The 22,522-nt window shown below is 40.3% G+C and overlaps 1 protein-coding gene across 1 annotated transcript; it reads left to right on the top strand.

Moving 5' to 3' along the window:
* The first annotated feature begins 679 nt into the window (after window positions 1–679).
* LOC145229155 (NUAK family SNF1-like kinase 1) lies at window positions 680–22,439 on the top strand. The gene is made up of 7 exons (XM_080094443.1): window positions 680–904; window positions 10,861–10,981; window positions 12,132–12,283; window positions 15,202–15,267; window positions 16,957–17,076; window positions 19,162–19,294; window positions 20,293–22,439. The coding sequence occupies exons 1-7, from the start codon at window positions 695–697 to the stop codon at window positions 21,582–21,584; spliced, it is 2,094 nt and encodes a 697-aa protein (XP_079950569.1). The 5' UTR covers window positions 680–694; the 3' UTR covers window positions 21,585–22,439.
* The last annotated feature ends 83 nt before the right edge of the window (window positions 22,440–22,522 follow it).

Raw genomic sequence — 22,522 nt, 5'->3', positions numbered from 1 at the left:
TCGAGAGCGGCGAGAGAAAAAGGCATTTTTTCTCATTCACTTAATTGAAAATTTCCATTGACTTGCGCTCAGTAGCACACTGGCTGTGGCGATGTGAGGGTTGCTTGTTGTTGTTTATTTAGTGCACAATACACACAAACTCGTGTCTAAATGACAATACTACGTTGCAAAAAATGCTAGTAACTCTTGTAAGCAGTGTCTAGTAGTTATTTACCGTGCTTGTGGGGTAGTATGATTTAAAATTAGTCTCTTAACACTATTATTGGTTCTTGCACTTAGATATACATCATAAATCAGTGGATTAACATTAATCTCGGCTCTCCAAAACGCGTTGACATCTTTTGTTTTTAACAGAGGTCAGACCGCGTCAACAAAAGACGTGGGTCTGTGACGTAACGCTTACAATGTCACTATGTCATCATGCTTAGTTGTACATTATAATTTGTATCAGCAGCAGATAGGACCAGCATTTGTACCAGCAGTCCAGCACACATAAAGCTAGACCTAAGAATGTAGTGACACTTCGTCTAATTGTTATTATAAAGCAAAGTGAAATACAAGTTGCTAGTTATATCATATACTGACTGGTAGAGTGTTGTTCCAGTGCTTGGTATTAGATTGAGGTATTGCCTTTGCCTTACTTATATCGATAAGATTGTTGCCAGCTGTACTTAATCAATATCCTTTCTCTTACATGTGCAGCAAAATGATACGAGCTGAAAATAACACAGTAAATCATAAAACAAATAGTGGTGCGCAGACATTTGCTGATGTTTATGTGACCCCAGTGAAGCGACACCAACATCGCCATAATGTGAAAAGCAGGTATGAATTCCAGCAAACCCTGGGCAAAGGAACATATGGAAAGGTGAAGCTGGCTCAGCACAAGCACACGAGGAAATTGGTAAGTAAGGTGTACATAATACATGAGTGACCATTAGAGTGTTTTGCTACTCGAAAGCACTTGTATTGTGTATGTAAGCATCTAAAATATGAAAACTAGTATTAATAAAATAGAGTTTGTCACATTGTGTATATGTGTTTCAATGTACACCTAAAAAATATATCTACATAAAACCAAATGGCAGTTACCATCAAATTTGTTCAGCTTTTGGGAGCGGTAGTTAAAGGCATTTGAGTTCATTCTTCTAACAAACTGGGTTAGGCTTGTGCTCGTACAATTTATCAATTCCTGTGGGACAGAGCAGTCTTAGATCAATACAGCAGACTCATTTCAGATCTTAAATTTAATCCATAAATGGCACTATTTTTACCCAGTGGACTACAAGACAATAAATTATATTTTCACAAGCATTTTTTATGCAGTTTTTACATCTGTCTGTAGTTGTACATTTCTTTTGTTAACCTGTGGTAGAATATTAAAGACCAAACTTGTACAATTCAAAACATGTGACATTGATGTCATAACATGGCTACACACACTTGCTAGTCAATTTCAAGTCATTTGTAAGTCATTGGTTCAAGCCAGTACGGGGTTATTGATGTCTATTATTCAACCAACGATGCCCTTTCAATCCATCTAGTGCAATTGTGGCGTGATTGTGACGTAACAGTTCCGGTTGTGGACAATGAAGATGCTCGTAAAGGTCAATTGTTTTAAACGTGTTGTTTTTGTCGATAACAAACGTGACGAGTCCATACAATGAACCGTTTCAAACTTTGGGTTTTAACTGAATGATAAGCTGTACAATAACAAAATGACATGGGATTGAGGCCCAAAGCGTCAGTGTACAGATAGACAACACGGAACACCCACTAATTGTGACCAGGCGCCCTCCTCTTTCGAAAACAGAACCCACGTTTTCTCGAAGTTTCCATACGTCGGCATTGGGCGAACAGTTTGGGTGTGCGCAATGCCCATTGAACCGGGACGCAGAACGTCAAAAACCATGAACTGCGAACATAATTCACCAACGCCTTTGCCAGCGTTTAGTTACACCTGCATTAAAAATTACAGTTGTCTGAAATTTGTGATGAAATTCAACACTTTTTGATGTCGTTCAAACTCGAAACGTTTGCACGGGAAGCTGTATTACACCGTTTTAAATATTCATGACACTGCCATGTGCATTATCTGCGCGTTTTGTTAGGCGAAGTCAATGGACTTTCTATGTTCTTGCAGGTACGGTAATTAACACTGCAGCAAATGGTTTTAATTGTACCCGTCTTGCAGGGTGCCCATTTCCTGCTTTCTGTTTTCGTTTAGAAACCTTTCAATCTGTAACCCCAGCACCGGCTGCAACAGTAAATCTATAACATGACACAAAAACAATTATTTTTGGACATGTTTCGAGGGTGCCTTACGGTCGTCATGACATTTCGTTTTTTTAGCGATGTATCGGTTACAAAAAGTCGTGTTTTGGCGTTGGCACAGACCTCTAAGCAGAACAAAGAGACAAACCAAAGCTCATGTATAGCGCTGTCCACACAATCTGAATTCCAAGTACTGTAATTTTCCGGTACCCATATACGGTGGTGGCGTTCCCTTGGCGTCCACAGTGCAGCTTCCTGGGCTAAAATCGGCATTCCCACATTATTCTGTGCCACTTGCAGCTGCACTTCCCTCTCATAATCCACGACTGCACGCGCCTCGAATGTTTATTTCACGCCGCGTCTGTCCCTCGCGATTTTAATGGCTTGTAATGCGGTCTGTTTTTAGGCTAATCTCGATTGAACACGCGACCTCGTTTTCCTAATCAAGAATGCCGGTCGCGGTGTTGCTGGTTAAAAATAGCTGTTGGTTTTCATGTCTATATCACAACCGCAATATGTTGTTTTGTAGCAGTGAATTTAAACGTGTATTTTACATCCTTAATGTCCTAGGTTATATTTGAAAAAAGTTACATAGGTGATAACAGTTATGCATAAGAACACGCCAGTTAATGCAAGATTGTAAATGTAGTTTAGTACTGATAAAAATAGCAGCGGCGCTTCAATGATTTACAACTAAGGTCGTTTCTTGTTAGCTTACCCAGTGGCAAAATGCTGATGTCAGCACTTTTTATCCTTTTCTGGTTATGGCTCGTTTCGTAAACAAGCATGCCCATCAATTACAGCGCCCGGTTCGGTCCGTTACCGCCTGGGTATGCGGATATGTGCAAGTGTGAATGCTCAGAAGCCAAATTCGGGTGTTCGCTGCGTAAAACATGGGAAGTGGTAGCAAAGCAAGCAAAACGCTTAGATGGCTGAACCAACGGAAACAGTTGAACTTAGCCAAGGCTACGACCCGAGCTGTGATATTTGTGTACACAACATCCCTCAGCTACCACAAAGCGTTTCTCCTCAATGCGACGCAATGTGACATCACTAGTGTCGTCAATTCGTCTGTCAAGCGCGACGGTTTGCGTATGACGCTGTTTTCATACTGGTGGCAAACACAATGATGTATTTTTGACGCGTTATGCGTAGAGGTCTTTGTGTGACAGCATTAACGCGTGGTTTGCGCGGGTGCTTTATAAGGGCATAATCACGAGTGGTGTGGTAACAGCGCTCTGGCGTATTTGTACCCATTAATAGCGACGCCACTAAGTGCTTATTATGTTGTTTTTAATCCACTTTTCTTGGTTGTTTTGCGCTTTCACGTGTGTAAAATGATGACTGGAAAGTAGTTGGAATTATGACTGTTATTTTTACCGTCAGTCTAACTTTTGGCATGTTATTACAAATGTAACATAATTTTACAAAATTCCACTTTGAAAGTGTATAAAGTTGGTCGTATGAGGAAACATAACAACATACAGTATTCACTTAAAAACTATTTTTGTCATTCGAACTAGGTTTTCCAGTGTACGATACTTGACATGTTGTCTCTTGTTTAAACCGTGCTTAAGTATCACCTACGCACAGTGCCAACCCCTTCTCAGTAATTTACTTTCCTTGGACCCCTTATTTACGCACAGAGCTATAGCCGGGGAATGACCTAGCATAGACGCCAGGATCTAATTATATCAGCGGGTTTCGCAAGAAACACAAACGCGTCACAAGTTTAGTCACACTTCATGTTAACAATCCGCCCACGGTTTTACATCAACAGCTTGTTTTCGCAATGTCACGAATATTATGATTTGTCAAAACACGAAAAGTGATAAAACGAAGATATTAAGTCATTAAAAACTCTATACGCCAATAAACCCTGATATAGATTTCTAAACGTCAGCCAAATATGAATTGTTGAATGGGCGTAAAGCATTGTAGGACATGTTTAAATGTATAATACTGCAAAGGCCGCAGTGTTTGGGCCTGCTTGTTATCGAAGCAAACAACTTGCTTACATCTTGAATTTCAACACAAAGAACTTAAATTTTACCAAAATATTCGCTGAAAACGAATCACTTAAGCCAGTGTACACTATACACACTCAATAGTGTAGTTTTCTGATTCCAGGATTCCTTTTTAGTTTTGCTGAACCACTTGATGTCCCGATAGCAAAGAAGGCATGTATACACAATACAAACAAGTTAAGCAATAATGTCCAGTCAAAAGCCCATGTTTTGTGTTACAAAATGTGAGTGCAATATATTGTGAACGTGTGTGGACACAAGGACGGGCAACCGACAACTATTTCATGATATCTATCTCTTTCGTCCAAGCTGTTCCAATTTCAGCCAGCTGTTCATATTCGAACATGTTATTGTTAGCAGCGCGATTGGCTTCAACAATACCACACATTGTATTGTATTCGACTTTTAAAAGCCTTCGAAGAATGCCTTGTAACCTTTTCCTTTGTTCAAAGGCGATTCAATTTCTTGTCATATGATATGGCAAACCCATATAACCAGGTTCTCTATGTTTTCTAATGTCACGCTGTCTGTATTGCTCCTGCTTAACAACGGTATGGCTTATCAGTAACACCTTTAAAATTTGCCACACTGTTACTTGGTGATTTTTGGTGTGTCAACAAAAAATCTAAAATCAATATTGTTGTACCTGACCGCATCAAAGCGGGGATAATTTGTACACGTGAAGACCGGTCCTAATGAACGCAAATGTAATGCCCGAAAAAATTGGAATGTCATTCTAAGTTGTGACTTATCTATGGGAACAACGTATAACACTTGCAGATGGTGTGTTTGCATGCTTAATACTTTAGCGGTTACTGCCTAAAAACACGGGATCAACAAGAAGTAGAAAACAATATGTGTCCCTTTCAGAGAAAAACACACGACTCTTGCTCAGTTTCAAACTTTATGTTGTGTTTGCTGCTGGTTAAAAACGCAGTTACATAAACTGTCGTTTAACGATTTTATGCCTCCTAAACGAATTGGTGCATCTTTTGAATTGGCCATAAACATTTTGTACAGCCATCAAAAATTATTGCTATGCCAAGTCTGAGGTCGTTTAAGTGCGTGGCACCATCCATGTTTTTGTTTACTTCTACAACAAAATCGTTAAACGCAATTATGTGTGCAATCAAGTTTGTGGCTCCAGCTTTTTACGTCAGAGGCGCTTGATTAAATCATGAAGGTTGATCAGCACTAAACAAGACGTAGAAAACAATTAATGCTGGAAAACTTAGCAACCCTAGGGAAATCAAACGGACCAATGGGACCCACGTCGTTCGTAAACCTGCGTAACCTACACGCTTAGGAATAACCAAATGAATGTTGAAATTGTTGCCAAGGGTGCTGCAGTACACCAAAGCAGTGTTATGTATACTAGAGTAAAACACCAAAGCAAACTGTTCTGTCTGTGAAACAAAACTCAAAATTGCCATTCACGATGCGAGATAATAAAGCCTTTTCAAAATCTGGCACAAAACATATCAGTGTTTGTCGTTTGCGAAGGAAATCGTAAAGCCATCTCACATCTCCGCCTTCCTTAATTGGTGAGTCGTTGCGATGTTAATTGTGGGCGATGTGTTTGCGGCTTTACCGCGTCCCACTGACGCCTGTTTACGATGGCGTCAACCCTCAGCTGTGGATGCGCCACGTTCGTAAACAACTTGGGAATGTCGACCAGTGACAAGCCAAGGTCAAATTGAATTTATGACGTAAAAAGACAAAATCTTACTTGGGTTTAATTTGAGATATTAGTACAGAGCAATGTCCCCTTCACATAAGGCGCACTCTTTTCCTTTTAAAAGACATTTTGCACTTTTTCATCCTTTTCCAAAATCAACATCGTTTTCACCCTTTTTCCCAAAAAATGGATTTTGGTTGGGCTCATGTGCAACTGTGTATGAAACTACAATTATCGTTTAGTTCTTTATCGTATGAAAAGCTCTTGAGGAGTGTTTGTACTTTGTAACTTTTACTGGGACGTATTACCACATGTTATTGGTGGTTTAAACTTTATTGAAAAATCCCCACATCAAGTAATGTTTGCTCTGGAGACTTTGGTAAAGGCACGTAAAGTGGTTAAAAGTTAACGCTTTTCGAACTTATCACAATGGCCCAACGGATGTGTGTGCTGGTCCTACAATACTGCACCCTGCAGTCAGTCCATGCAATGAATAATTTATGGCAAACCTCTCCTATTTGTTGACTTTTTCTTTTTTACTGCTGTAAAAAACGACTTTTCAATTTGGCGATAGATCCAAAATAATTGCTGAAAAAGACAAATAGGTTATCTTGACGCTTGGGTATGGTTTACTGTAGGGTGGAATTTCAGCTCGCTTATTAATTTTTTTTACTCACACATAACCCTACAGCCTACACCTTGTCATGTGTCTGGTTGAACCGTAGCCTTTTATGTTGCTTATGCAACTCTGCCTAATAACACATATCTTAGGTAAAAAACAAGCGTGTGGAAATTGTAACGTTGAAACTCAAGTTACATACAAGTGCAGAGCATTTCCTTCAATTTGTGCCTATTTCTCAAACGTAAATTTTGCTTACATCATCGTACGGCGAAAACACAGTCGGCAGGTGCATAATTGATAAAGGAGAAACATAAGGCACGAACGGTGACATCAGCAAAAATACAAGCACCCAGTCAATAATACCGCCCCCACTTGAAACAAGTGAACACCTGCTAACTGCGCTATCAATATTTAATGACAACGTTGGAAAGTTTGCTGACGTTAAAGCGAGGGTGCATTGCTTTGACATTTGTTCTATGGGAAGCTGTCACCTCATTCTTGAAGTTTGCGAATAGCTAAGTAGATTATGTGTCATCATAGGGTTTACTGGGAGTTTGGGATGTCGTTATGTGGGAACTGGTTGACAGGCGTTTAAAAGTTCACATCTTAAACTTGTACTGGTAGTTTCATTTTTGTCATTATACAACCACTTACTTTACTGATTTATAAATGCAATTTTGAATGTCATTGCATATTCAGATGTATGATTGCACAATTGTGGATGTTTATCTAATCTCAAGTGCTTTCAAGATGGTTGCAAGTTGTCATCAGTTCTTTATATCCCTCAGGTACCAACGTTGTAGGCTTATAATTTACATAGGCCCAAACACAAAATTAAAACACTTTTATTATACTAGGGATTTCGGCCAGTAATAAATCGCAATGACCAGGTCTTTGTCACTTGTGGCCTTAATTAAAAAGGTTTAAGCCCAAGCCAAGGCGCTTACCCTGTAGATAACTGAACACTAAGCTGTGGCTCAATCTTGACGTCACGAGACCCGAGTGTTACGTCACAATAGCCTAAAGGGCACGTGCCCATTGTCCTTGGTGGCGGTGTTCGACTCCTGTGCTTGACTGCATTCAGGGGCGTTGTCAGGCTTGTTGAAACACAGTACGTTGGTTGGGTATTGGTGTGCCTAACTCTTGACATTGCTCTAACAGTACAGCAAATACACAATCTTAACTTCCATTAAACAGGTATTTCGCTGAATTTGCATTTTATTTGTCCATTTTTTTCTAGCTTTAGTTTAATGTTGTGTGTTAAATCCACCACTAGTGCACTAGACTCTATTTGCCAGGTGTTCAGCAAAGTTGCCTCATTATGTACGCAGCTGTTACCTTTGTCACGGTGGTCTGTCTGTTCAGGGTTTGCTGCTTTTTTGGTACCTAGTGTTGGATTAAGAAATGTTAACATTTTCTTTTTCAAGGTTTGCTGTGGACATTTCGAAGCCAATGGCTTCTGTGTGTGTTGTTGCTCTTACTTCGTGGGGTTGAAAACATATGTAGTTTCGTAAACAAAACTGGTTTTGTTTATCCTTCTTAGGATCTCATTTGATGAACGTTGGAATATTTGTGGAAATTGTTTCTTTGCTTTGTTTCCGTAAACAGGATATAACACCGCAGTGTCAATTCCAGTTTCAATTGGTGCAAACAGTGCAATCAACTGTCGCTTTTGAAAATATAAAACACTCACTTTCCTCTTGTCCCGTCATGTTACTAACGAACATAATAGGCGTCCTTCAAAATTTCCAAGGTCAACATTTCATTTCTGGCCGCCGTCTGAAAAAATGCCAAACAGCCAAGTAGCCTCGCGTGTCGCTTTATGAATTTTCCCTATTGTGCGCAAACAATGGCGGAATTTGTGCGGCATCCCAGCAACTGATGTGTGAATACACGATGGCGTTGGCTGGAAGAGAAAGAAGGAGAAAAAGCTGGGGGCTTGTGATTTGCGAACAACCCAAATTGCCCTGTCCACAAGTGTGTCGTATGGCCTGAAGAGGGTTTAATAGCCCCCACACGAGTGGTTTGATGAGCCAGACCGCTGCTTTTGGCCACGGTCAAACACTCTGTTTGGCATTTTGCTGATTGGCCAGCACTTACGATTGGGGAGAAATTCCAATGTATTTAACAACAATACGTACACCCTTCTGCTTTTGTTCGTATTAATCCATAGCGTTCCGAATAATATTATCGTAAGGGTTAGGCCGTAGCGAATTGGCTTTAGCGAAACAGGCAAGTTGTTTTAGGGATTAAATGTAAGTCATGTGCGTCATAACACATAGGATATGTATCACGCGTCCAATGCTCGGTTTTGAGTCACTGTTTTTATGCTGCGCTTTTTTCATAGCCAGTGGCCCAGATTAATCGCCAGACAATACACGCAACGGATTGTGTACACAGCAAACTAGTTTCTGTCAATCAACCTTCGCTATCTCTTTTACCTTGCCCTTGCGCACTAACAAAAGTACACGACCTTCGACCTGCCAATGTCAGATAACATTTTTTGCGGCGTCCGTGACGCAACAAAGGCTGCCCGCGATGCGACATTTGGTTATCGATTGCCGCGGTAATGGTTCTGTCAATATTCCCGCCTAAGAGACGATCCCAAGCAATCAGCGGAAAATCGATTTTTGGTCTTTGTGGTGGCCGGGTTTCGGCTCGAATTCCTTCCCTATCTGACTCTGTGTTGATTGTCCGTCAGCTCTTTTGAACTGCCTAAAGTTGACGTGGCGTTCCGAGTTTGGCTGACGTGCTTTACCACTGGGACGTTAAATGATCATGTATTGTAGCCGTTTTAGGTTGGTTGATACACCCACGGGACAATGTTTATTCTTGAGTCCAAATTAGAGCCACAAAAATATGACAAACACAATGTGCTACAGACACAACTGCATAGATATGACTCAAGCGTTTTAGGTTTGAAGTTAGAATTAAGAAGAACTTTGGCTTTATTGCGATATATATCGATAGGTCATGGAGATTGTGACTCATATTGTGTTTATTTGGCATTTACGAAAAGGCAATTTTTGGGATACACAGTTTAATCTGGCTTTACACCAAAAGTCATAAACCTACCAAGCCATAAGCCTTTGTGGTGTGTCTGGAAGTGAGTGGGTCGCTTTGAAGCCTTGAACAACAACAGGTCGTTTCTGAAACCCACAGAGAGGTAAAAAGTTTGTGTTTGCTCAGTAAACACGGTACACTGAGCGCCCTACGCGAGGCACTGCTGTCCATCAATATTTTCGCTGATCTCAGCAGTTTTTAACGGCCACGGTTCGCTGCAGAATAAATGGTGACTTTAGTTGCCGACTATATTGGATTTTTGTTGAATTCAATTTAGAATTTTGTTTGGTCACCGCGTAAACAAAATAGGTGTGTCAAGGGGTTTATGTAATCATTCTCATTGACAAACATGACGTTTCGTATCGATTTATGTTACATAGCACACACGAGTCTCTATCAGCTGTGGACAATGCAAGCCACCCTGATGAAAGTCTTTTGATGCTTTAAAGGAGCTTATAACGTCTGTTTCATAATGAGCTTGTCGTCGCCCGAGCTGGTGTTATAACATTTGCACTGCAGATGTCACATCAATGTCAGGTTCTGCTTGCATTATACAACACCATTGGACATATTATGTAATCGTATACTGTGAAAAAGTCGTGAACATTCTCAGTATTTCTCTCATATATAGCATACACCTAACTTATGCTGGAGAAATTACAACTTATACGCATACACTACCAAATTGCGTTTGCATCGTGCAGAAGTCCAGCTCTCTTTAACCGCGTTTGCAACGCATTGCTGCAATCTTTAAAGGACATGTGTGAATTTGCTGGTATTACAGATCGTGCGGTTGTGCAGTAACCGCGGACGACATGGGTCTTTAATCAAGCTTTATCCAAGACATTTAACCTTAAGCTTATGGTTTGTGTGAAAGAGATTTGTCGTGTGGCCATACTGATTCCAAGAATCGCGATATTAAAGTTTTCCAAAGTAGAAATCTATTTGTATATGCTTGAATATGCGGCTGGGCTGAAATTGACAGAAAAGTTGTGCATTTTCTGGCGACGGTAATTAAAAAAAACAGACATAAAACTGTAACAAGTCTAAAGTCATTCACTGTTTTATTAAGATATATGTATGTACACGCAACTGTTGTCTGAATCTGTGATACTGACTCCTTGGTGTATGGTAATTATGTAAAATACTATACACAGTTAGTTCAGAAAATAAGTAAATATTCTTATGTTTTTCAGGTGGCTGTGAAAACGATACGAAAAGACAGGATCAAAGAGACTTCAGACATGAAGCACATCCGCAGGGAAATGGAGATAATGGCCTCTATTCAACACGAGAACATTATCCAGATACACGAAGGTGGGCAAAAATGTTTTGTTAGGCTAAATTATCAGCCAAATTTTGCCTTTTAGGCGCAAAAATAGCCTCATTTTGAATTTTGTGTGATGTTTATAAATTTGTGAAGCCTATGACTACAATTTGAATATGTTTTCGATGTGGTCTAAATAAAGTTAAAAAGAGAACATGAAATTACTGTTGTGGTATTTACAAGGTTGACTTAATGTGTGCATTATAGTGCTTGCTGTTTGCTTGGCAGTATTCCTTTTATTGTACTGCAAGTGTTAGATTTGTAAGGCGCCGAAATTTTCAGCAAACAATTTCTTTACTTTAAGTTGAACCACTTGTAGTTAGACAAAACACAATTTGACGCACAACTGCGCACTATCTGTATTTTGGCTCCTTAATCTTTCCCGTCCCACAAGCATCTTCAAAACGCAAATACCGTAGGCGCGCCATCTTTCGATAATATAGCCATCCACGCGTCATAATGGCTGATACGCATCGCAGAGCTTAGACGGGTGACCTCTTGACACCGTTACTTCTTGGAAAACAACATGGCGCCCAATTTGCGGCGAGGTGCTTTCGAACTCGACTGCCCTGCCATGCTGAGTCACACCGTACAGCACGTGACGTCTTGCTTGACCGGTTTTGAGAGGGAACGCGTTTCTGTTTGTGCGCCGTGTGTCGTAGCGTTACAATATTATGTTAATGTTGTTGAAATAGTTTTGTAATGTTGTTTTTGGTAATGTATGTTGAAAATAAAAAAGAAATGGCCCAACAAAAAAATAATTTACATGATGTAAGTTGGTGTAAAAAGGAAAAAAAATAGTTCAGCAATTAGCTTTGATACACCACGAGTTCAAAGAACTGAATTTGCAGACCTCGCTTTAGCACATAACTGCTGGCGTTCATAAACATTAACAGCGCCTTAAAATATACTGTTAGGCAATTTTCAGTTTATTAATGTCACCAGAGGGCAAAATTTCAAGCCGAACTCGTCAACACAATTGCCGTTTAGGCCATGAAAGTGGCGATTAGGCCATAAATGGTCTTGACTGTGCCACAAAAACTTTCAGTTAAAACGCTATTTTGATAGCACTTTTAATTACCAAAGCTTTGCTTGTAATGGGAATAGTTTCAAAACATTCTTTCTTGTTATGTTTTGCAGTTTTTGAGAATCAAGATAAGATTGTTATAGTGATGGAATACGCCAGTGGTGGGGAACTTTACAACTACCTGGAAAGAAAAAGAGGAATTTGTGATAAAGAAGCGAAATACTTTTTCAAGCAGATCGTTTCAGCTGTCCAGTATTGCCACAAGGTACATTTTTTCGATCATGATAGACACGTACACAAATACGTGCCAATTGGTTGCATTTAAAATCTATATTACAGTACAGTACAATCATAAAATGCATTGTCATTGGGTACCTATGACGACAAAAATGGTCATCGAAATTGTAACGTTTTTATGTATATTGTTAAATGATGATTAGTGTGAATTAAATGTTGATTGATAAACGATTACATATTAATCACACTCACTCATTTGTAACATTTTTCAACCCATGAGCGTCTCATTAACCTTTCAATTGGTTAAACAAACATTGTGCAATGATGTCATATATTGTGCACAATACTGTCATTCTATTCATTGCAATGACAACACTCACTAACATGCGTCGCATAGACATGCGTATGTAATTACGTATTATCGCATAACAATGGGTCTCTATTATGACGTAACACACGGTTCCGGATTTTCAGTTTTCAGTGAATACAGCGTCGTTAATCACAAATGTCCCTTTACCGAGTTTAAGCCTAAATTTTGTGACAATGTTGCGTGTGAATCTGACACCATGGTGTGGAATAGATTTGGTGATTTTCCGGAGTGCGTGATTCATCGTTTCTATTGCTTTGTACCGTACCAGGTCAATTGCTGTGCCATGTAAAGGGTAAAAGGGCAATTCACAATGGTTTAAAGCACCCAATATACCCTTGAACACGTCGGAAAGTTTTAGATTGAGATTGGTGTATCTCTAGCGTAAATTAACCAACTATTAGAAAAACTGCCTAAAAATTACCATACCTATATCTAGTTTTAGGCACACAATATACCCTAAACACGGTAAAACGTTTTTAAATGAATAATCACTGGCATAAATTAACCGAAAACAGAAAAAAAACGGCATTAAAATAACAAAACCTAGCAATAACGTTATATAGTATAGGTAAAATGGTATACATAGTAAATTAAGTAGGATTTATAAATTGGCAATATATATAAGACGACTTTTCTGGTCACCTTACAACATAGCCCGCTTATTTCTGTTCATATACAGTACCAGTACATGAGGAAGATGGGTTTCGACAGAAACGTTTTAGCATTTTCGCCTAATATAGCCGATAACACTTGCCCTTGAAAAGCAATAATCTCCGCCTACATGCTGCTGGAACCGCGAGCACATCGAGAACGAGCCGAAATCTCGGGCTAAGTACAACGGCGCGACTTTGCAATTATACTCCAATTTTACCCGCTGACCAATGATCTTTTTGCCTCATTGGCGCTTTGAATTGAACCCACGCTCTTATCTTAACCCGCGCATGCAGTGGATAATGAAATATACGCGTTCCCCGCCCACCTAACTAGACATACACAACCCAATTCAAGCCGGTTTCCATATATGGTGTTGTGCATCACTAAACAGCTTCTACGACTTAGTGATGCAATCTGTATGCTTGGTTTCGCATAATATTGCTTCTAGGAAACCCCGTGTTTAGGAATTGCCAATGTGTCTTGTCACACTTGCCTTACACGATTTTGTTTGGCCAGCGCCCGCTGATTCGTGCAGTTTGTTAAATGCTAGCGGGGATCTTTTGCGGCGACTGAAATAGCACTCAAACTGAAATATGATGGAGTTTCTGGCCTTTGTAACGTTTGTCACGCTACCAACGTTCAAAATCACTCCAAATTGGTCTTTAAAAACGACTGATGAATGTAACGTTCACAAACGCCCTATGACTTTACAAGTTTTATCCCCACGTTTTTCTTACCCAAACTAATCCCTCAAAACGAAGTCCAGATAAGATAAATGTTAATGACTTATTGACAGTATTTGTCTAGTGTCGATGTGCCACATTGTTAAAATATTACAAACTAATTCAGTTTTTACCCTTTATGAAGGGGCAAAACTTTTAGATTTTTCTATTCACCATCTGTTTAGTCTTAGTGCCTCTGTTGCAAATAATACTGATGATGCTGTTAAAGCGAAATGTATTTCAAAATCCTTCGGAGGAATGACTTAATGTTTTACATAATAAATAACTAGCTGTAACTATAGTTTATAACTAGCTGTACGTGTATATGTGGTACAGGGTGAACCACGTAGGAATTTAATCTAAATACCGGCGGAGGAAATACCTTCTATGTACTCAGACGCCCTGCTACCACCATTTACATATTCTCCCCACTTGCTTGCATTTTGTTACAACAACACAAAACAGACCGTTTACCATAATCGTGCCTTAAACACAAGCTTAAAGCAATTATGGGGTTCAAAAGACCTTTGTGTTTTTACCGGCGTATTTTATCCAAACCGCGATCGCTAAATGTACAGAAAAGGGGTGACTTTCTCATTGCGCGAAACTCTTTTGAGTTCCGTACATTGCTGCTTGTATTGTTTGTTTAATTATGGGTCCCCTTCCCTGAAGGGGACACATATTGTTTTTGTCCGTCTTCTTTTTTCTGTCTAACGCTGGTTTGTTATACGCGTTTGGTCAAGAAAGAGTGCTTCAAATTTATTCAAATTTGGACAGATGTTAGTTATTAATCCAAATTTGATCCTCCTGAAGTTGGACCCCGAATAACCGAGCGGTTCACCTACAGGCCCCCAAAACGTATTTTTTTTAAATGGCTATACTTACTGAAGTACAGCATCTCTGAGTGATATGCTTTGTTGTTTGGTGCAATATAAAGTATTTCAAAGAATTTTGTCCGGTTTAGGCGAGGATTTGAATTAACCGATGTCGATAAGTTATCAAACGTCACCACATTACAAATCATTACTGCCCTTTTTTAAGTTTTTTCCGAATTTGGCGAGGACTAACCGATTTTGGTTTAACCGAGAGTTACTGTACTTTTGTCAGTGTATTAAATTGGTTTCAAACAAAGCCAACACATTGTTAACACTTTATTATGTACTTTAGCATGTTAAAAACATATTTCTTGTCTGTTCGCAGATTGGAATCGTTCATCGCGACTTGAAATTGGAAAATATTCTGCTCGGCAAGAACCACCAAATCAAAGTAAATAGGCAAATAATTTTACATTTCCTCTTTGTGGTACTTTGGGAATTGCTTGGACTCAATGGCCCAAGCTAAAAACAATAGAATGGCGACCTCTAAACGACCTTGCCACGCGTGATCCTGGATTGCGCAGTATCGGAAGTCACATGACATGATCTTGGCGTTTGTCATTTCGCAACCTTTTTTGTGAAAACCCCAATGTTAAAATTGGTTCTAATTGCTTGACATGTCGATTAGATTATGCATTAAAGTTGATAAATACGAAATATTTAACGATGTTGGTGTGGCTTTAGCATCGATTTCGTAGTCTATTGGGGAGAAATGAAAATGTTTTGAATTATTAACGGATGAATTTGTCGATAAAGGTTGGGAACCACTGGTTTAAACTGTTAACAGAAGCGTGTTTACCGTATTTGATCATCAGCGCTTTGAAACATTCCAAAAATGCTGACTTGAAACTATGCAACTACTCAACGTGGTTAGAAAACAAAATATTCCACTGGTGTACTCTGCCCAGCACCGTAGCAGTCGTACTTTGAGCAGTTTAATTTACAAGTAAATTTCCACGGGTAGTCTCGCCTATTGGGACCAGCTGTACCGGCCTGCTTGATGGATGACGTAGCGCGTGCTTGATCACGTGTTACCCGCTAAACTTATCATGAACTGATGAAGTGTTTTCTTAAGTGTATGCTGACGTTCCCGGAAGACCCGCGTTAAAGAGAACTTTCGTGGAGGGTCAAATGTGAAGCCATGCACGTTTCACATTTTAAGTAATACTGAAACCTGCGAAATGATATTTGGCACTTTGTAGGCTTTGTTTTACGATTTTAGGGCCTACATTGTTTGTTTATGATTGCTGTGTAGTAATGTAAGGTGACCCATTTTTTGACATATTTTTAAGTCAAGTTGACTACAAGTTCAACCCAGCTTTCAGGATCTGGGTTTGTGCTATAAGACATTGGTACCCAACCTTTTTTATACAACAGACACTGTTTATGAATTCATTAAGTCTAGAACATTAAATGAAAATAGTAGTGGAATATGATAACAAAACTTTTTGTTTCTGACCAAAATATTCGCATTTAAACTATCTTATATTAACAAAAACTTAAATTGAAAAAAATGCTATTCATTGATTCTCTCTAGAACAGCGGTTCCCAAACTGGGGTCCGCGGTCCTTTAGGGGTCCGTAAGGCAATTTTGGGGGGACCGCGAAGCGGTTGAAGCAATTCTATAATCTTATTTGGCGTCAGTTTGTGCCACTAAATAAGTTTAAATCGAAGTAGAATTGAGAATCGTCTCCATTGCTAAACAATGGCCTTTATTGAATGACAACTATAAAAAATGCAATTGTTTGCGCACAATCGTAATGTTTTTGTCCTGTTTGTGATGTCACATGCTGTCTTTGGATGATTATTATGCGCAATTTTGCACAACTAGCTAAAATCCTGCAATCAACTTTCGTTTTTATGAAATACACATTTAGGCTTAAGGACCGCGAGCCCTCGAAATAATGGCAAGGGGACCGTTTAGAAAAAAATATGAAAAAGTTTGGGAACCACTGCTCTAGAACCATGTTGGCATACCAATAACTTGAAAAACGCAGCTATAAAGTTTTCGTAGTGTGTTTCTGCGTTGTAAAAAACGTGAGATAAAATTTTGGTCTTAACCAATACATTTTCGTTACAGATTGCGGATTTCGGTCTGGCGAACTTGTTCACAAACGACGGCTTGCTTCATACGTTTTGTGGAAGTCCACTTTATGCGTCTCCAGAAATTGTCAACGGCGTTCCATACATCGGACCAGAGGTAAGCTTTACAATACAGTTTTATTTTCTTAATAAACACGCAAATACAAACAACAGGGCATTGTAGCCTCGTTGCTAGCTCACTTGCATACTGTGGCATTGACAATGTTTACTTTTCAAAAACGGCATTCTTGTGCATATGTGGCTTATGAAGTATATGTACAATACCGAATAGCTAGCGCGTGGTTCAGACCAATTAGTTCATTGCGCTTTTCAAACTCTTGAAATTCGTGCAAGAGTGTTATCTTTGAAAATCCAAATTTGGGGTTAATTCAAAAAAAAACCTGGTCGCATAAATTATCAACTTCCTGGTAAAACGAAGCAATGAGCTTGTTTACATGCACGTCTTTGCCTGCTTAAAATTTATTGAAACCAACACTCATGATCATGACATAACCCTTAACACCATGGAACATTTTTTCTTTAGTCCACCGATTGGCACATTTGGAAAATTAAATTAAGGTTTTTCCACATTATACTAGTATACCAAAAAGTTCCATCATTATGTCAAATTTTAAACCCTCTACATCTACAAAGTATACAAATAATTCAAGCAAAAGCATTTACCTGTTAGATAAATAACCCCCCGGTCGGGAACTCGGGTTTACACATTACAGTCGCAATCGCTTAAAATTCCTGCTTTTTCGTTTCGCATGCAGCGGCCAAAGAGGAACCTTCAGTAGATGACGTAATGTATTTTCGCGCGCCACCTTTCAACCGCCCCTATAGTTCCCATCCCACCCTTTGTGTGCTTTCCCAATAAACGCGTACGCCTAGCACTGCAAAAGTCAACATGAAACTTTGTGATCGACGCATACCAGTGGCTAACAACGGCCTTTGTCACTCAAAGCGGGTTTACCTATAGTTCATGGCGTGTTTGTTTCGACGGTTATGCGTTAATATGTAACACGGGAGTTTGTTGTTCTGCCAGGCCGCCGCCCCCAAACCGATAGAGAAGTTTTCCATCTAAAGGTCGTAGCCTCTTGGCATGCCTGCGCCCCCGCGTTAATCATTAGGAGTGACAAGTGTACAGCATCTAGTTTTTAAAGCAGTACTTCTAAAAAGAAAAAAAAGCAGTACAAGAGAAAAATATTGTGACTCCTTACACTGTATGTTGGCCCAATAAAAACAGTTTTGGAGTGAAATCGGTCAGAACGTATTGATTTTTCACCGGCTGTTGTTTGAAATAGAGGAACTAAATGTGTTTCATTTACGTCATTTCGCAACAATCTTGTTTTTCTCGATAAATGAACCAATTTCGCCATCTACTGTTTAAAATGACACCAACATTGCAATACAAGTCGTAATTCAACTTTGCTTTGCATACTGGCCTAAATGCGGAACATTGTCACCTTCATTCCCCTTGAAAAACACCCACAAAAGCAAATAGCGCTGCCATTGAGCAAACAACTTCTTACTTTGGCATTTAGTTTTGCCAACGGCTTTTGTTCTTTTACGAGCGCTCGTCATTTGTACCGACATATTGTATTGTAGTTTAAGTAGGTGATTTCAGTATGGGGCCACAGTAAAGATGAAAATGTTTCATTTTAAATTTACGGGCAAGCTAACGATGTACTCAATCCGTTGATTTTATTGTGAACATGCAATGTAGGCACTAAAAAGTAAATAAACTTAGTTAAAAGTGACATTTTAAATCAATCACCTGACGGTTGCCATAGAAACCGGCGTTAAACCAGACGAACCCACGGCTCTCGACATTCCCCAACCACGCAACAATGACACTTATATTCGTAACAATGCCCTACTGGCGACGGAAACGCAAAGTTTGCATAGTCCTGCTGGACCGAAATAGCCCTGACCCGCTCTAACAAGTTTAGGCCATTGTGACGTAACAAGTGCTGTTGTTTGATCAGCAGTAATGTTGTTGTGGTTTGAATTTTAACCTTCAAACGGTGATTTGTTTGTCTTTCTTGTTAAACACTTGAAATTTTCGTGTCAAAAGTTGTATGTTTTTAACGAAAGGGCTCAGTAATTTGAAACATAATTAAAAATATTGTTTCGATAGACCTAAAGAAAGATATGCATAAATAAATTTGTCTATAACTCCTACTACTTATTTTTCTAGGTCGACAGTTGGTCACTCGGTGTCCTCCTTTACGCGTTGGTGTACGGAACGATGCCTTTTGACGGGCGTGATTACCAAGTATTGACACAACAGATCACCACTGGCAGTTTCAGTGTCCCAGAACAAAAATCCGGTAAGTTGATAACCTCTTACGCCACCACGTGGACAAAGAAGTATACTGTTTCTGTTTCTGGGGTTAAAAATAAAAATATATAGTTCTATACATACAAGTAACAAGCAAACATGACTAAATAGTTGGAATTGTTTGGTGTACATTTTCGGGGCCTTTGATCCTGGCAAACCGAAAGCCATAGCGCATCCCGGCAAGACCAAAGGCAAAAACGCCTAATTCATTTTCCCTCGAATCAATAAATTCCACTTAAAACGAAGCAAGTGGGCAAACAAGTCCGATCAAGTGCATTCCACATCCAAGCCCGCCCTATACACAAGTCGTTTTCTCGAGCATTTCACTATTAAACCCCTCTTGAACTCTGGAATGTTCACCGGTAGTGTTCGTTTGGTCTGCTGGAGATTTAAATGGCCGTTTTTGAAACTTTATGTATTACCACTTCAAGTTGTTCAACGTTCGTGTTGCTACTTCGTAGGCTTTTAGCATATACTTGCGCGGTTGGTAAACGAATTCCTGGTATGTTTTAGCTGGTGATGTGCTGAAATGCCAAAAACACAGTTTTAAAAATAACCCTGCCAATTGACAGACAAGCCGATACCCATAAATAAAACATTGAAATTTAGTATGATTTTCAAACTCAGAAGCTTGTAAAACCAAAATCAAAGCAGTGTGCACCTAAAATGAACACGTTTTTTGAGGGGACCCGGAAAGACTCCTGTCGCGGGTGCGAATCCCACTGCAGGCTAGATTTTTCTAGTCTCTGCCTTGTCATATGTCAATGCTTCGGAGACCGGCTCGATTCGGTATAACGCCTAGCGTACTATGATTTATCAACTAGTTTGCCATGATCGCTGGTCTGCATTGACGCTTTAGTGCTAACCCCAGCATGGATTTATTCATCTTAGCCTCTTTTTTTCAATCCACACTTTAAAGGCTAGATTGGATTTTGTGTGAAAAGATGCCTTAAATATTTATTGACAATTATGTTATTATTTACGCAGACGCACATAGCCTTATTGCCTCGATGCTAACAGTTGATCCAAAACAACGGGCGACAATTGACGAAATCTGTCGACACCCTTGGTTGGACAATGTGCAAAACCCGTTTGCAACCCCTGAACTCAAAGTCCCCAATGCCACGGAATCGAACAAGGACCTCAACCAGAACCTTCTGGAAGCTGGACCGAAAGCGCTAGCCCCAAGCACCGACGTTAACGAGGTTTTTGACGACTTAACTCCAACATCAAGCTCCCAACCAAAAGGAATTTTGAAACGCAAGGAGCCCGTCATAGAAGTGACGTCAGCGCCTAGCCCTGTCATGGTAACCCGTAGCAACCATCAGGCCGTGAGTGATGCCACTTTGGCGGGCCAACTTGCCGCTGTGTGCGGTCTACAGGCCAAGGACAGTCTCAAGTTGAAAGTGAAGCCGCAGACAGCTTCGGGGAAGAGACGCGTACTCCGGACCAAGAGAGACCGCGAGAGTGGGTATTACTCGTCGCCAGAACGCGTTTCTGCCGTGCCGGATATCTCGACTACGACGCACAACTCCTCTGATTCGATACTGAACTCTTCTGGCTCTGCTACTCGTCCAATGCCAATCATTAAAAGCGCTTTGGCGACACCAACCCGTACTGTGAGGAACATGGGCAGCTCAGCACGTCCGCCGCGGGCCCCAGGCGCTCCGAACCCGGCGAAGGAGTTTTACCTCATGCCCATATCACCGCCTGCTGACGATCGGTTACCGAGTGTCAGCAGCGACGATGCGAGTAGTGTGGGCAGCCTTACTCGACCTGCGAGTACCTACAGCGACTCGAGTATTCTGTCGTCGGACTCGTTTGATATGTGCAGCTTCAGTAACTCAGTGCTTAGTCCAAACGTGGCCACAGCCAGCCCGTGCAGAACAAACCCAACCTATATAGAACCTACTCAGACCCACTCTCTGCCTTGTACTCCCAGCGCAGTGCAGCGACCTCTAACGCTCGCTTTAACCCCCGATACGCTCCCAAACCCAGGGCAGTTGCCTTTGGAGTCAGAACAGCCACCGTCAGGGACTCTTACGCCTAAAAGCGAAAAGCTAGTAAGAGACCTGCAGCGAATTTTGGCCCCAAACGGGCGCCGTGGAGGTTCCAGGAGCAGCCGGTCGCGGGCTGAGACATCTCAGCGGCCACATTCGATGGACGCCCTGGGCTCGACACAGCTTACGAACATGATGACGCAATTGAATTCAGATTTGGAACTGGCCTATAAGAAAGCATACGATATTTGCGCCACCCTTAAATCGGCCGAGGTGTAGTTCTGCGCATGCGCAAGTTTTGGGACACATAGAGATTACCGTGTTTACATTGTGAACTTTGCATGCGAATTTGATGTATGGTTTCAGCAGTTGGTTTTTGTGGCTCAAACCGTACAAAAATGTTTTTTTTGTGGTTCCATTTTTCTTTTAAATCAAGCTCACCCTTTACCGAATTCTTACTAGCTGTGGTGCTATCGAATCCGGTTACTTTTTAATACTTATCAGCAAATTTTATAATCAAGCCCAAGGCCAGTTTTCAGCATACTTCTGTAAAAGGCTGACTTGTTCAATCAAACTTTGGTTATTTTCCTCGAAATTGTGCTTAGGTGGTTTTTTGATCGTGTCGTTGCCAACCTATAAAGCGCAACTTTTTTGTTGTTTTACCTTGAGGAGATGGTAGACGGCCAATTATTGGCATCCAGTTTTTTTAAATGCAAAACGCAATACCAAAGTTAGCAGAATGTGCTAAAACTATTTTGCTTTCTCTTTCATCTGCGGTGCCCAGCAGTTTTATAAAAACTGTTTTTCCTCGCTACCAAAGCATTTTTCCTTCTGTTTTCTGCCTGTTTACTTTTTTGCACACCTTGCAAACGTATTTATTGTTCTCTCTACCGCGCCCTAGTGGGAGTATCACATCGCCGAGTACGACACCAGTCAGTATTCGTTGCATGCTATCTACGATACTTATGTGATTTTAATGCTAGGCCTAATACTGTCTTCGTATGGTTTCTGTGTTGGCCGCAACATGAGTGGTGTTTTTCGTCGTATTAATTTCTTTTCGTGCCCCCACCTCTACGCTCTCCTCGCTTTTTGTCACTGAACTTGAGTGAAAATGAATAAAACCTTTAAAAAATATTTGCTGTGGATATCTTCCGAGAAAACCCATGCCAGGTTCATGTTTGTGTCAATGAATACAGTGCAGTTAGGGTATCTTTTAA

This window comes from Phallusia mammillata, chromosome 5 (assembly GCF_965637545.1).
Source record: "Phallusia mammillata chromosome 5, kaPhaMamm4.hap1.1, whole genome shotgun sequence".
In the NCBI taxonomy this organism is placed as follows: Eukaryota; Metazoa; Chordata; class Ascidiacea; order Phlebobranchia; family Ascidiidae; genus Phallusia; species Phallusia mammillata.
This window is presented reverse-complemented; position numbering and strand designations above follow the sequence as displayed.

Bases quoted from the DNA above. Each gene is read 5' to 3' on its own strand.
- LOC145229155 (XM_080094443.1), top strand. From the start codon at position 695: ATGTGCAGCAAAATGATACGAGCTGAAAATAACACAGTAAATCATAAA. The intron at 905-10,860 runs GTAAGTAAGGTG...TATGTTTTTCAG, and splicing joins ACAAGCACACGAGGAAATTG to GTGGCTGTGAAAACGATACG. The intron at 12,284-15,201 runs GTACATTTTTTC...GTCTGTTCGCAG, and splicing joins CTGTCCAGTATTGCCACAAG to ATTGGAATCGTTCATCGCGA.